Raw genomic sequence first — 17,051 nt, 5'->3', positions numbered from 1 at the left:
CGCTATCAATCTGCCTTATGTGTCAACACACAACCCTAGGAATCCGGAATGTTTTCATATCATAAGACAAAATGTTCCAATCTTAAATGCTAATATTAAAATGAATCGAATTATATGGCAAATGTAACTATGATTAAAAAAGTAAACGCCAAAGCCGTAACTTAAAACTCATACTGACACGTGCCAAATTCGACTCATGTATTAAACCTACAGAATCCAGTGTCTATGTGAGTATATACTTGAAAGCTTATGTATTAAATTAAAAACAACTGGAAACAAATGTTTCATGTACGCTCTAACATGAACTGCTCCGCAAAACATATTATTTATGTATTGTGATTTCAAGACAAAAGTGACGTCATAGCAGTCTGTTTAACCTAAGATACACGATTGAAACATGTTGGAGAAGATCCGTGTTGTGTTATTATTTCGGAGACTACTTCTCCACCTACTGTCCAACTTTAGTGGCGTTTATCCGAGAACAGGAGAACCCAGGCCACGTCTGGGATCACACAATAGGATTGCTGCAACCCATCCATGTAAACATGCTGTCAAACAAATCTTAACGTCATTTGATTGTTAATTCCACTGTGCTGATCGATAGCAATTCGTGATAACAATGGGGTTATTTTAAAACCTGAAGCAACGCTTTATTCAGTGACACAACGTGACATAAACTTGTTACCTGATCGGAATTGTGTTATTAACGCCATGGGCATCCAATCACATCGTTTGTGTAATAGTGCCTGGTATGTTCTGGTGGTTAGTCTAAACACAAACATAAACGATATATAGAACAACGCCGATGGCAAACCTGTCGAGCGTGACCGCCGTCTTTACAATAGCTTACAACATGTAAAGAAACCCACTACATAATTACACAACAAGAATTTCCCTGCGTTCATCAACAGGTTGATAAGCGTATGGGGGAGAATGGACGTTGTTATTATCATTTCATGGATAGATATCTAGTATGTTGATAATATTTATGTGAGGTAGATGTTTGAGTAGGCTGATTTTATCAAGCTATCTATATGAGCAATCAACTGCTACTGGCTTCAGATGGAACACCCAAATGCTCATAGCTGGTCGCAGAGCAGGTTTGGTTCCCTACATGAATGCAGTGTGTTAAGCCCATTTATGAGATTCCTCGCCTTGATATTGCTTCAATACTGCTGAAGGCGACGTTATGCTAAACTCACTCACTCACTCTAATACACTGTTGTCATTGGATGGCATGTTAATGGATATGGGTATATCTGTACTTATGTGACTACTAAACTATTATAATAACTAACTCTTTATATTTTACCTCTGTAGTTTATGCACAAGTCTACTTTACACGACAGTAATACAAAATGCAAGCGATTTAGATCGCAGACTTTGTGTGCTGGCGATTAGATTCTTCACCTTGAGAGTGACGGTTCGAATTCCAGATGGAACTCGATCAAACAAAGATACGAATATCTTTACTGAGATCCCAGTAATCCCAAAATATCGTATGTTCCAAATGTGCAAGACGTTTTTGTGTTCTCGAAAGCTAAGCTATTTTCTAACTCGGTGATAAAATGTCTTTTAGGTGATGAACATATAAATGAAAATTGTTTTTAAATGAATGTCACATACTTTTATAAGAAAGTTCCCAGATAGTTCCCGATTTGTCAGTTACAGATTCAGTTTGGATAGTTTCATCTCGCGACCTGCCGTATCTAAGAACGAAAAAAGAAAAAGAATTTGAAAATACTTATCGAAATCTGTTACAAGGAGGTACACAGGTACTGCAGGTAAAAACTCAGCGCCACATCTAAGGTTGTACGTCTTTGGACGTTTCTTGACCGTCCACTAACGCGTGGGCTTCCCGACAAGATCATCACGTCCGTCCGTCTTTCTACAAGCTGACTAAGACAGAGTTTCTATATAGGTTATATGTATATGTTTACAAACTGCACCCATGTATGTGTACACTCCAGAGAAGGACGTCTTGATACAAGTCTAGAGAAATGGCTGTATGTTTGGTTGCCTGGATGGTTGTTTGGGTGTTTGGGTGTTTGTTTGAATGGTTGGATGGTTCTATAGTTTCAGGGCGACGTGGGTTGATACTGATTTGACTTTAAAAAGTTATTACATCGCCAAAAGGAAGTCTTTAGATAACATGAAAGACCAGTGTTAATATTCATTTGGACACACGTATACAGATACCATCTAATTCGTTTAAAAGTAATCATTTCCAGGTCAAAAACATGAAATAATCATGCAATACAATGGCAGGAGGTCAAGATGGCAGAGCGTTAAAATCACATAAAATCGCAGAACTGCATCTGTAGAAGCCATTTGAGTGTCTGTCTAAATTGCATAATATGTTCCAGGTGAGATAAAATCGAAAAGTGACCGTTGTGTGGACCAGTACATGATACTGCGGCCCTGAACTGTTACTCTAGAAAATATATCATCAACTTCAAGTACAGCATTCCTGAGATTTTGTCTTCTTGTTATGCCCTGGGCATGTAATTGGGTAGTGTACTAGTGTCCAATATTATCACGCATCTCCAAATTACAATGGACACATTAAGAAGAGAACGTCTTATACATAATACCCCGTAGTCGGGGCCGTAGTATCAGAATAAAATCATCACGCCTTTCACGACGACGAATTTTAACACTCGATTTTAAAAATGGTGTGTGTCGGCTGATAGAACCTGTATCCCACAACTCATTTAAACAGATTTCGAAAAACAAAATCTTTAGGGCTTGGTTGCAATTTTAGTAAGTCAGCTTCCATTCCCATGCATGCTGGGACCTAGAAAATATCGCAATGAAATGGACTTAGTGTTTAGAGATGTATCCAACTTTAATATCTCATGAACAGTGTCAGCTTGGGATTCATTTGTCCCAGCTTCTGTGGCTTTCATTACTGCCATGGAAGCTGTAAAGGTAACTATTTCCTGGCTATGTTCCTCTATCCATCTCAAGGCTTGCAAAATGGACAAAAGTTCAGCCACAAAACCGATATAAGGGAATCTGAAGCTTAGCGATCGACAAATCGGGTATATAAAATGCCCCAGTAGTACGATCATTAGATGGTTCTTCAGATGACCAGTGTAAGTATATGTGAAATTAGAATAATGTTAAAAGTCTTGAGGTATTACTATTTTTGTTTTGGTCCATTTTCTAATTTAACAGACAAGTTATACAGAGGTCTTTTTGACAGGTATTTCAGAAGATGAGCCTGGGTTGAATTCTTAACTCAGTTTAAGAACGTAAGATATTTTATGGATGACTACTCACTCTTCGTTGACAATGGTTTTAGAATCTATAGTGAAACGTCGGATCATATATTACAGAGAAGCATCTTACTTTCTTAACCTTTCTTAAACTGAGTTCAGAATTCAATTCAGGCTTCAATTTGAAACACTAACCTTCCTACAAATCACGCCATAAGCCTTTTCGATACCTAGGAAGGCACATAGCATGTACTCATTCATATACCTTTCCGTGCCTCAGTTTCCATACGAACATGCTGATGTATATATGAACGCCCCTTTCCGAATCCTGACTGGATTTGGTTAGGAAGTTCGTTTCGTTTCAATAGTTCAAGCAATTAGTTGCTATTCCTTCCATGGGGCGGTGTGGTGGCCTAACGGTTAAAGCGTTCGCTCGTCACGCCGGAGACCCGGGTTCAATTCCCCACATGGGTACAATGTATGAAGCCCATTTTCTGGTGTCCCCCTCCGTGATATTGCTGGAATATTGCTGGAATATTGCTAAAAAAAGCGGCGTAAAACTAAACTCTCTCACTCACTCACTATTCCGTCCATGATTTTGCATAAATCAGCAGTGACAGCAAATGGTCTATAAGCTGCAAGAGGCGATGTATCTTTTCCTGGTTTGGGCAATGGAACTAATATGGCATGCTACCATGTCGTATCAGTAGCACATCGACTCTAAGGATGGACAATGGGCGATGCTTCAAAACGATCTGAGAGTGTTGCAAGATGAGATGATATATCCATCCAGATATGTGCACAATCTAAAGAATGCCAGTAGTCACATCATAGACTCTACATCCACATCTTAGATCCACTTCAGTGTGGATCTAAAATACATACTAGATAAAATAACAACAACAAAACAACAAAAAGTTAAGCACTCCCCATACTTTTCATGATTGTCAATATTTTGTTATAATGTCAATGAATTATCCCAAAGGTAAGGCTGGATGTAAGAGCATAGTGGAATATGAATGACCTCTGTCAATAACATAAGGATACAATAACTAGAATTCAGTGAGATTTGAAAACAGACTTAAAACATAAAAGGTTCTTTCCAAAAATTATGCACGATGAAGCACGGTTCCAAAGATCTCAAATTGTCACCGAAACGTAAATTTTGCATGGAGAAATGTCACTGAATGCTTGAAGATACGATTAATAATGGTAAAAGTAAATTTTGTGTAACCACCCTTTGCACGAATAACTGCCTCAACCCTCCTTCTCATACCCATAGTGTAGATCTATCGATCTATTCGCTCCATTGGCAACGGGCGCCATTCTTGATGCAAGACATCTTCCAATTGCCTCAATTTTGCTATTGGAGGATCACGTTGTTGTATACAGTAGGCCCAGAGATGCTCTATTAGATTGAGGTCGGGGCTCATTGCTGGCCATGGTCATGGCTTCGCATAAACGCAGGTCTGCTGGCAAGTGTATGGTTGTAAAAATGAGGAACAATGACTGGTTTCAGTACATGACGCAAACCTATGTCGACGCATATGTCGTAACTGGGCTCTGCCTCACGCTGTAAGGTCACTGGTGGCCTTCCTGACCTTGTTTGATCTTGGAATTTGTTCGTCTGCACTTTCTGACCAGCCAGGATAACTAAATTTGACAATACTGATACCAGTTGGTGCCGTATTGGTATTTTGTGGGAAGTGTGCGCTGCTGCGTTTGCTTGCTCAAATGGTTGCATTTTCGTGATTGAATCCATTAAACACTACTAATACAGGTTCATAATCATCTATTCAAGCCAAATATATTCTTAACAAGCCATTTCATGAAAAGATTGAAGTGATGTCATTATGGGGGTGTCTTTTTTGTTTTATGTATATATACCTGGTGACAGGAAAGACATTAGTTTTCCAGAACAGGAACCAGATGGGGTGTAAGCTTACTATGATCTAGTAGTTACTGGAATACGAAGCATGAGTTTTGGATCAACACCAACGATAGCTGATACGTGAGATAGTGCAAGTGACAAAAAGGCTTTCATCAATAATAACTAACCATCCCCGATGTGTGAAAAACCTGCTGGAGGAACATGGGAGGAACATGGGTGGAACATGGGAGGAACATGGGTGGAACATGGGAGGAACATGGGTGGAACATGGGAGGAACATGGGAGGAACATGGGTGGAACATGAGTGGAACATGGGAGGAACATGGGTGGAACATGGGAGGAACAAGGGTGGAACATGGGAGGAACATGGGTGGACCGAGAAGAGAAAAACCATGTGCAGCAAGACAGATTGATCATCCCAAGGAAAGAACAACAAGCGAAAAGTGTTTATTGAATCTCTTTGGCAGACTGGATACATTGTCAAGAGATGACAATACTATGTTATGTCATAACATGTGATTAGGTCTCCTGTTGGGGAGACCATGGTCTTATATCTCACAACATGTTGAGAATAGACATACATTTGTACCATTAAGGAGACCACACTGGTATAATATCTTATTACTTACTATCCGATCACAGTCCACCCATCATCTCCAGTATCGGTGACAACTGTGATATTACATACATGTAATACTGAATGTCTACACTTGTATAGTTACTAATTAATGTAACCTCACACATATCATGTGTAAATAGATGCAGATGCTAACACCAGACATACATTATCTATATGAATCACATATTCATAGCAACTTCCAACAATCTGGTGACTCCAAAAGGCACTGTCATATTGATTGTTAGCTGATCAAGAACACAGAAAACAGGCAGTGACTATGCATTGAATTTAGAAGTATGTTTGTACTACAGCAGCTTGATGTTCAGTCTCATGACCTGTAGAGTCACAGGGCAGGCATGGCGGTAAGACATGACAGGTCATGCACACAAAGGCTACATACATACACGAGACATAACTCAAAACTGTATGTATGGTGCAGACTGTATGATTCATGTATGGTGATAGTCCTGGTTTACTATCAAGCCCCCTTAATGCATAAAGTTATATACTAGGGAGGCTGGATAGTAAACTGGGGTTCAGTTTATCGATCTTGTGACCATATGTGTTTGACTGCCTTTTGAATATGAGCATGGTAACTTTACTGCGAACAGGTTCCACTGCCAAAGCACTGATGTGATGACATCTGCACAGAACAGCTGACAGACTAGGATTTGACTAGATATCGACTGGCCGAACATCAAAGTAGATTCTTCAAACCGGAAACATGAACCAAGTTCCCACGATTCATTTCTGATGAGTTGGTGCACTGATGCATAAATATAACAACAATGCTTCTGATTAAGTTACACAGATATAACAGTTCACCGACATGCCTTTTGAATAATTACAGCTATAAATAACGACACAATACTTCCACAACACTCATATATTATGGAATATAATGGATGGAATTCTATCAACCTACTCAGAATAAAGTTGAGATTCTATTATGGCAAATACACTTTAGTGACCACAAGCAGCACTGTTTGATGTGCCACTTACAGACCATAGGCAGCAATGTTTGATCAGTGCAGTCACTTACAGACCACATCAGCACTGTTTGATGTGGCACTTACAGACCACAAGCAGCACTGTTTGATTGTGGCACTTACAGACCACAGGCAGCACTGACTGATGCGGCACTTACAGAGCACAAGCTGCACTGTCTGATGAGTGCACTGATAGTCACAGTCAAGTGCTGATATTACGGTGGGCGAACTGGCTAAAGCGCCAGGATTGTGATCCAATGAGGTTAAGGAGTCGGAATCGAGCCCACCTTCGACCGGTTGTGAAAACCTTGGATTCAATTTTGTCTGCAGACTCTTTCAGTGTTCACAAAAACCCTAGCATACATTACACAACCCTGTGCATTTGAAAGAACCTACGAATCTGCAAATGATTAGATGGTAGCCACATGAATAGGTGCAAGCAGTGAACTTGGACAAAGTACTGTGACTGTGTCCAAGAATACCCACCTGTTAATGGGAAAGCCGAATCAACTTGGTGCACATGTGATTGCAAAATATAACCCCAAGGGAGGTGAGACTTACAACAGAAGGTGCCATTAAGTTGACATCCAAATGTTGAGGGAAAAAATACCAGTGCCCTTTGAGCAAGCACTAGCTGCGTGAATATGTGTGCTAGATAAATATTCTATAATGATATGACAATGATACTGAATACTGCTTCACTGACTCTGATATGCCAAACAAGAGAAGTGACAGCAAGACAATCATCTAGCAAGTCCACTATTTACCAGAAGGATGCCTGCAGAGACATAGAAGTGACAGCAAGACAATCATCTAGCAAGTCCACTATTTACCAGAAGGATGCCTGCAGACATATAGAAGTGACAGCAAGACAATCATCTAGCAAGTCCACTATTTACCAGAAGGATGCCTGCAGAGACATAGAAGTGACAGCAAGACAATCATCTAGCAAGTCCACTATTTACCAGAAGGATGCCTGCAGAGACATAGAAGTGACAGCAAGACAATCATCTAGCAAGTCCACTATTTACCAGAAGGATGCCTGCAGAGACATAGAAGTGACAGCAAGACAATCATCTAGCAAGTCCACTATTTACCAGAAGGATGCCTGCAGAGACATAGAAGTGACAGCAAGACAATCATCTAGCAAGTCCACTATTTACCAGAAGGATGCCTGCAGAGACATAGAAGTGACAGCAAGACAATCATCTAGCAAGTTCACTATTTACCAGAAGGATGCCTGCAGAGACATAGAAGTGACAGCAAGACAATCATCTAGCAAGTCCACTATTTACCAGAAGGATGCCTGCAGAGACATAGAAGTGACAGCAAGACAATCATCTAGCAAGTCCACTATTTACCAGAAGGATGCCTGCAGAGACATAGAAGTGACAGCAAGACAATCATCTAGCAAGTCCACTATTTACCAGAAGGATGCCTGCAGAGACATAGAAATGACAGCAAGACAATCATCTAGCAAGTCCACTATTTACCAGAAGGATGCCTGCAGAGACATAGAAGTGACAGCAAGACAATCCTCTAGCAAGTTCACTATTTACCAGAAGGATGCCTGCAGAGACATAGAGGTGGATATTCATAGAAGTGACAGGCACTAAAAATCAAAAGCTCAATAGAGCAAGTTAAGCATGAACAATTAAATACAATACACCATTAGGACAACACAGTGAAACATATAAATATTTGTATAATAAATGCAACACTGACACAATTCTTCCACTAATCTGAGACGGAAGTATGTAAATATAAATAAATACATAAAAATAAAGTAAAATACATCTGAGGAGATAAGACATTCATGTGTATATCTCATGACAAATCACAGCTAGATACAGGTGTGTGTGTATTCCACCACCAACTCTATGCAGGTAAAATCATTTCAACAACAGATGTGAGTATTTTAAATAGTATTGAGAAATAACATACATTGAACATATGCCTAGATAACATTAAAAGGATTAATTCTCATGGTCTCATTTGATGCAGCAGGAAAATCATTGCAGAAAGAGTTTTTCACCAATACCATGGTAAAAAAAAGTAAACAACAGATTCCCTATGAATTGCTGTCTAGCATGTATGAAGAGTGTGACATATTGCTAAAATACAGTGTACAACATATTCCTCAAGAAAATTACATCACACTCTGTTATTCCAAATGTTGTAACAAAGATATACTACAATGTCACACAAAGTGTCATACAATATGCAGACCAATCATTGTCAGGTATTGCTAAGTTCATAATTACGATATAACAAGCAAAACTAGCACCTCACAAACTACCATTCTCCTTGGCCATAGGTACTCAGGTCATGTATTCATACAATAAAATGTACAAATCTGAAATAAATATACATATTTTCCTGAGTAACATTTTCACAGATTTGATTTACTGCCTCTGATTAGGAACATTTCATACATTTTAGCATTTGCAAACTCCCAATGATTATACAGGAAATGTGTTGACATGCCCATTGTAGAGACCTAAAGGTCAGATCATGAAAAAGACTATGTAATCTCAACAAGGGCATTATCGGTAAACATGCCTGTACATTTATCAAGTCAGATCAGTATTTCAAGAGATTTGTGGAAACAATCTCTCTCTTGTATGCATTTCCTACTGGCCTTGTTGGTCTGTCACACTAAAACAAATCTGGCCAGTTAAACCTGCATTGTTGATACAGAAAATATGGCCAGGAGGTTTACCAAAATAGATATTTTAGTATAGTGCTATGTGGTTTTGATATATTTGTTTGATTTTGTACCCTGTTTTTAACTGTCATTCTTGCTATGATATGATTGGATTAAAACAATATTCAGTATGTCCTGCACTTGTGCACATTTCTGATACTGTAAGAAACTATGGTGGCATCTCTACATGGTGATATATCAAGAATATTTCACTGATTGGAATAATCGGTCATGTTTATCTTACTCTGAGTCTAGGACGTCTTTGTTAATGTTTCTCATTACATAAAATACATAACATTTCTCATGTACTGTGCAACATCCTTTCAAGTTTTGAACATGTGTTTTAAGTTTTACAAAAATAAATTTTACCTCATTTAATGTAAATATTTCTGCATTCTTACCAACATCCAAATTTCAGACAAGATAATTTTTCAACATAATTAATGCTAAACCCACAAAACTTTGAAATCCTCTTAAATCGCTGTCAACTAATATCTTCCTGATATCTTCTATCGTCCATTTCAGGGTGTACTTCGTTGTTTAAAACGCACTGCAAAAGCCATTACAGACTAAGATTGTCTTTCCATGAGAGTCATTAACCAGGGAACAATGAGAGTCCAACAAAATTAATGTTGTAGATGATAATTTGAGAGATCATTAAAACGTATTTGAAAAAATATAAAAAATGCAAGTCTATGATAATTCATTACAATACAATGTGAGTACAATGTAAGTCATTAAGTGTCTGTGAGATTCTACATGAATCTACAAAGTAACATGTGAGTCAATATGTGTTTGTGAAAGTCAATGAGATTCCACAAAATTCTCTATAAGAACAACTTGTGTCAATAAGAATAGAATGTTTGTAGAATAGAATATTTTTAAGCCAATAAAAAACTATTTGAGAGGCCATGTGTGTCCATGTGAGTCAGTGAGAGACAACAAGGTTTCAAGTGTAACAGTAAAGCTATAACAGTGATCCTTGACAGTCCATGCTTGTCAGTAGATTATGTTAGAGACCATCTGACAGACTGGGAGTACTTTGAGAACGTCCGAGTCGGTGGATTATCTGGTAGTCCAAAGACGGCAAGTGAGTACATGTTAGTCATTGTGGGTCAATAATGTTGGTCCTAGAAGGCACTGGAGGCTGTCTTTTCCCGGAAATGTAGGTAGTCAAGCAATTTGTTGGGTAGCGGCAGTTTCTCAGTGTCCTTGAGGGGTACTATCTGGAGGATTGTCCTGCGACACAGGTGCTGGAGGGAGGACTGGACTGGAGGCAGCTTGTACACAAACACCTTCCGCTTGTAGCTGCAGTTGCGCATCACAGCAATGCAGGTTTCACTCGGGGAGAATCGGGGAAACACCTGCAGGTTGATGACCTCCGACACTGGCCAATAACAACCACGAACATCAACCCTCATTAGAATATCAAGTTTGGGGTAACTGAGAACGGCAACAAAGTTTGTACTATATTCTCGGCTATGAATAGGATGTACACAACGAACTGCAATGAAATCCCCCGTGGGACTTGATCGTATCTGGTGAATGCTTGCAGAAATATTAAGATTTGGAACATACTGTTGCATAGCCCAATCTGGAAGTCTCCTTATTTCAATGTCTTGATCAGCCCCAAGAATAACATAGTCATCACCTAGTTTTGCATTGTAAGTTATAGCATGGATTCTGAAGGCTGGGGGGACAGCCTCGACTACTGGGGACTCTGAAGGACCTACGAACAGGGTGAGGTTCTGTATTACATAGCTGTCAGGCAAAACAACAACCCGAGTCAAGTGATCGGGTCGCAACATGATTCTCCGCTTGTTTGGAGATATGTAGCACTCATACCAACGGCGTGTATGATACATGATCACAAAATGGCCCACACATATCTTCTGGTACAAATCTAGGATATAGAACTTTGCAATGGAGAAATGTCTATCACAGTTAATCTGGACTACTGCCAGGCCATTTCGGTAGCCCACTACGCTGCACTCCTTTCGTGTACGATTATGTTGAGCATGACGGAACCAATTGGGGTCCTCCATGTCCGGAACAGGGATTCGTGGAACCTTCACAGACCCCACCCACCAGGCCAGTTTCTCCAAAATGACTATCTCGGATTTACTTTTCCAGCTCACAGAGAAGTATCGTCCCTCAGTGGTGTCGGGCTTCACGAGAATCCCACTGCGTCGGTGAGCTTCTCGTAGAGTGCTGAAGTCTGTCTTCCCTGTGAATCCACAAATCTTTCTGTGATGGCGAATCCACTTTCCAAAGGAACATGTGTGAAGCAGCTGGCCAGATTTGGCAGACAGAATTCTTTTGTGGAAATCTGCACTGCATTTGTCCTCATCCTTGTTGCCATGGTAATTGCCTCTTAGATGTAAGTTACCCATCTTCTTTCAGAGGGTCCTTCAAAATAAAAATTAAAGGATATCACACTATTCTGAACTATGAATTCACATTGTTGGGAGAATTAACACATTGACTGCCAACACAGTATTATACACTGTGTAAATTCTGGTTGAACTGGCCAGTTCAAGTCATCTCGTAGCTACATCAGTGGTATTTTAAAATAAGGTTTCACATAATGGCAAAATAGACTCAAGATACAAATGTCTCCTGTCGTTCACAGATACAAGATTACTTGTAGTGGCAAATTCAACCAAAACTGACACTGATGGGTATACCCATAAGTGTGAGAGATAAAGTACAATAGTGAAATCATGAATAGACATATGCTTTGCCAACTTAAGCGGACACATGGTGTGAGATGTGGCCACAGCCATCTATTTGATAAGCCTGATAAGCCTGTATTGGCATCTTGCTAACATTTACCCACAAAAACAGTGAATAAGTGCTGGCTAGTGACCAGGTATCGCCACGTACCAGTTATCGCCAACACCTGGCTGTAGCCTGGCTGTAGCCTGGCTGTAGCGCTTGCACAGACAGCCTTGCTTGTACTTCCGTTGTATTTCACACATTGACCTATCCAAAAAATGATAGGTTACAAGAGTTACAATCACTGTGAGTATATTACATTGTACACGTTACAAATATGAATCCCTCGGAAGACGAGACCCAAACACGTTGGGGTATGTCATGTGACCATTGCTGTGCTGACATGAAATTTCATAAACGATGAGAATTGAATGAAAATCATCCAGGCTGTGTTGTGAATCTATGACTTGACAATTCAGTTTATAAAAAGTGCAGATTTTAGTTTGTCTGAACATACCCATAATGCCAACAGTCGATCACTTACCTTTGAATTGACCCAAATTTCTATCTCCGTTTTATGGACTCGACAGATACCATGCAGACGATACTGACAAAATATAACTGTCAATTTTCGCCCTTATCTTTTCGTTTTTCCCCGAGAAAACAAACATTGCGAAAACTGCAGACTACTGCTCGAAGTGTCAGCTTCCATAAGTTCAACCACGATGACATCTCCATATTCCCATCAGCTTATATCAGCATCCGTCAACATTCACAATGAGAGCAAGTTTTGGTCTTGGGACAATACTATTCACACTGTACACAAGCAGTCTTGGGGACCTCATTACCCAGCATAACATCTTACATCAACTGTTAAGAAAACTCAGTGTTATAGATGCAAAATCACAAGTTGCAGAAGTCGAAGTGTGTGTAGGCAGTGTGAAGACATGGATGACTGCAAATAAACTCAAACTAAACGATAACATAACAGACATTCTCATGGCTTGTTCACAAGTCAACTGAGCTAAACTGAGTGTATATTCACTTAAGATAGGTGAATCTCAGATCTCCGTGAGTCCTGCAGTCAAAAACCTGGATGTCTTGATAGATTCTACACTTTCTATGGAGCCGTACATCAGTCACTTATGTAACATCTGTTATCATCATATAAGGAATATCTCCAGCATACGCCACCTGTTAACAACTAATGCAACCCACCAGCTTGTTAGATCTATGGTGTTGTCCCGCTTGGACTACTGTAACAGTTTGCTCGGGAACATGAACAAAGACCTGCTCTCCAGATTGCAAAAAGTCCAAAATGCAGCTGCTGGACTGATCTGCAGAGCCACCAAACACAGCCACATCTCCCCAACCATCTAGTGTCTGCACTGGTTGCCAATCTCAGCTAGGATAGAATTTAAGATACTCAGCATGACATGTAGTTGCCTTAACAATACAGCCCCATCATATCTCTCCAACAAGGACTTTAAGATCAGCCAATCAGTCACTGCTCATCGTCCCCAATGCTTGTCTAAAGACATGGACACCAACGTTTTTCCTACTTGTCAGCTATCCACTGGAACAATCTACATGCGTCCATCATAGAATCCCAATCAACAGCCAGCTTCCAGTCTAACTTAAAGACTTTCCTGTTCAGGAAGCACCACAACCTCTAAATGAGCTCCTGTTTGTAAATATGTATATATGTCAGCGCCATGAGCAACCACTTGGTGACTGGATATAGGGCGCTATACAAATGGACTTATCATTATTTTAAATTTCATTTCTTCAAGCAATTCCAGTTGTGAAATTTCTTCAATATGTCAAGGTTTGAAACACAATAGTTTTACTACCATGTTTATGTCAAATTAGGTGAATAACATAAAAAATTCAGAATGGCGATAATTGGTCTTGTTAATTGTTGGGAATGCACAATCCACACTACTGCGCTTCTCGCGTTTTAGAGAAACACGATCGACAACTGTAAACAAGCAGAAAACATAGGTGAATAACTGATCTATCATCAAGACAAATTTTATTTCATTCTGTTTAGAAATAGGGGCAGTGGGGTAGCCTGGTGGTTATAGCGTTGGCTCGTCACGCCGAACACCTAGGTTTGATTTCCCACATGGGTACAATGTGTGAGGCCCATTTTGTGGTGTCCCCCACCGTGATATCGCTGGAATATCGCTAAAAGCGGCGTAAAACCAAACTCACTCACTGTTTAGAAATAATGGAGCAAATCATTAAAACAGTTTAAAAATGGCAATAACTGGTTGCTGGCCAGTATGGTTTTACACCACTTTTAGCACTATTCCAGCAATATCACGGTTGGGGGACACTTCTCAATGTTTGATGCTAAAATTAAACGGTAATAACAGCTTTGTAACTGGCATACAGAGTATACGTTCCTAAACAAGTCTTGTCATGGGGACTAACACTGTTTGCTCATGTCGGAAGCAAACATCACTGACTGACATTATGAAGTGGTGCATTCCATCACGTACCGTTAGCATTGAAAGTCTTTGTGCAAATGAACTTAGAGAAAAAAATTCTACAAGTATACACTGATACTGCACAGTTACTTAAAAACCTTCGTCATAATATCTGACAGTCGTTAGAGTGTGGCGTCTACTCGACACTCATTAAGCAAGAACCCCAGCAGGCTCCCGTTGTTAGAAGACAAAGGAAGACCCAGCTCTCAACAACAGCTGACGAACGATCGTGCGGCAACACAACTTGAGCCAAAGACACAAGCTGCTCCGAGACACTAGCTCGGGGTGAGTTAATCTACAGAAGACACACCATTACAAAGAATTTTGTAAAAATTATGTGCAAAGAAAGAGAGCACCACGTACATCGTTCCATTAACCTGGTCTTTCCACAGGTGCCCGATGTAAACATCACTTGGTTAATACGAAATGTGGAATTGCACGATGTGGAAAAACGAATTAACACTACTGCATGTTTATGTTTCCTCATAAATTAATTTTCTGACATAGTCTAAGTCAACATTGTGAAGTTACACTGATATATTTCTCTAAAAAATAATACTATATAAGGTCATCCCATCTTAGAATAGTATTATTTGACAGTTGTCTGCAGATACCCCTAGACCTGACCAGGGGACAGACACCAACCTTTATAATTACGATTTGCAGTTTTGTTCGGCAAGGCAAAGGACGTGAATCTGTTAATAATGTGGACCACATACACCTGCGAGCTTGACCACGCGATCCGGCTAGTCCCCTGCAACGACCAACATGGATTTCAACCCACGTCTAACTCACTGACGCAAATCTACACGGCGAATTCCGACGACTGAAGATAAGAGATAGGGACACCCCTAGTGATAGCATTACATCTTGCTTTTTGACAATGTGGCATTTCAGATGCACTAACATTGTCTGACAGTGGATGGGCTGTAGTCAAAGGGTTCAAACTAAAACGTCACCACAGCAAATGGGCCAAAAGACAAAAGTAAAGTTAATGGCCCAATGACAACACAACGTCATTAACACGTTAGCACAACAGAACGTTTAATGACACGTTAATGCTTCATTAAAGTTTGATACAACTGGGTGCTGAAATCAACTGAAGTCAAAAAGGCCGAAAAGGATCTGAAAAACACATATATAATAACTGACAGTTTAAAAGTATGTCAATAGTGTTTTGTCAAGTGTTGTTATTTTAAATGGAATTTGAACACAGGGGTGTAGATCTAGTGATTCCTCACACAGAAATAAGTGCGAGTTTCCGTACATGGGAACAATGTGGGAAACATATATATTCCCACTGTGCCAAGTATGATGAGTAGGTTTATTTCTAAACTGCCCCTGGCTTATTCACTCAATTGTAAGTTACATAAATAGCCACATGTCAAAATGGCCACAAATCTCCCAAGTCAAAATGGCCACAAAAAAGTCGAAATGACCACAAACCCCTAGTCAAAATGGCCACACCCAAAAGTCAAAATGGCCACACCAAAATGTCAAAATGGCCATACATTATTTTATTATATTTATACTTATTTGTGAAAAGAGACATAAGAAGTTATATCAGGCAAAACTTGATGATTATTACACGTGTTATTAAATTATTTTCAACAAATAACAAATATATATATGTATGTTTTTTAAAGTACAAACACCCTTTTACTGTTTGTTTTTACATGTCATTCGTGAGACCATTTTAATTCTAGTGAATGAACAAATACATATGTGGATGTTGTACATTCTTGTACTGCATTCCTTATTATTTATTTATACCTACCTTCCACATGATTGTATAAGAACAATTACAATAAATACAGCAATGAACAATGAATCAATCAATTAAGGCTTAGGCTTAATTAGTTAACAAGGCATCTTAATTATGGATGTAATCACATGCTAAACAGTAATTAACAAACCGCCTTAGTCATGAATTACAGTTGTAAGGCACTTCATTACATGCAAATACATTTGCATGCTGTGTTTTCCTGACGATCTTGGTACACTTAACACACTTTACACTTTTGGACATAGGTTTATCCACTAGACTCCATCAGTAGAGGTTTCCCCTTCTGTGAGCCAGTCTCAAAGAAGGCCGAACTTCTCATCCACCTCGACCCGTGAAGGTCCCGGGGTAGAATAGGCCTTCAGCAACCCATGCTTGCCATAAGAGGCGACTCAGCTTGTCGACCATTTGTTGATTTCAAATAATACAAATGTCATGAGCATTAAAAACTAATAAAACAATGTATGGCCATTTTGACTTTTTTTGTGTGGCCATTTTGACTAGGGGTTGTGGCCATTTTGACTTTTTTGAGTGACCATTTTGACTAGGGTCAGTGTGGCCATTTTGTCGTGTGGCCATTTTGACCTGTTCCCCCTTTTAGATGCACAGCCAAAGGCAAAACTGCATA

The 17,051-nt window shown here is 39.6% G+C and overlaps 2 protein-coding genes across 3 annotated transcripts; one reads left to right on the top strand and one right to left on the bottom strand.

Moving 5' to 3' along the window:
* Positions 1-5,543: 5,543 nt before the first annotated feature.
* LOC137299040 (uncharacterized) lies at positions 5,544-15,058 on the bottom strand. 2 transcript variants are annotated; one of them, XM_067831515.1, is made up of 2 exons: positions 15,004-15,058; positions 5,544-11,836 (listed from the first exon to the last, which is right to left on the bottom strand). In XM_067831515.1, the coding sequence occupies exon 2, from the start codon at positions 11,818-11,820 to the stop codon at positions 10,558-10,560; it is 1,263 nt and encodes a 420-aa protein (XP_067687616.1). In that variant the 5' UTR covers positions 11,821-11,836; positions 15,004-15,058; the 3' UTR covers positions 5,544-10,557. The 2 variants fall into 2 exon arrangements, with proteins under 2 accessions (XP_067687616.1, XP_067687617.1); XM_067831516.1 differs by lacking the exon at positions 15,004-15,058 and adding an exon at positions 12,314-12,766.
* Positions 7,401-8,336, top strand: LOC137298777 (streptococcal hemagglutinin-like). The gene has a single exon (XM_067831052.1). It carries the CDS (start codon positions 7,401-7,403, stop codon positions 8,334-8,336), a length of 936 nt encoding a protein of 311 aa, XP_067687153.1.
* Positions 15,059-17,051: the final 1,993 nt, after the last annotated feature.

The sequence above is a fragment of the Haliotis asinina genome, chromosome 10 (genome assembly GCF_037392515.1).
Source record: "Haliotis asinina isolate JCU_RB_2024 chromosome 10, JCU_Hal_asi_v2, whole genome shotgun sequence".
Classification (NCBI taxonomy): Eukaryota; Metazoa; Mollusca; class Gastropoda; order Lepetellida; family Haliotidae; genus Haliotis; species Haliotis asinina.
Note: the sequence above shows the minus strand (reverse complement) of the source record. Positions and strands in the feature narration are given on the sequence as shown.

Excerpts from the sequence above, each read along its gene's own strand:
- LOC137298777 (XM_067831052.1), top strand. The coding sequence starts at position 7,401 with ATGATACTGAATACTGCTTCACTGACTCTGATATGCCAAACAAGAGAA.
- LOC137299040 (XM_067831515.1), bottom strand. The coding sequence starts at position 11,820 with ATGGGTAACTTACATCTAAGAGGCAATTACCATGGCAACAAGGATGAG.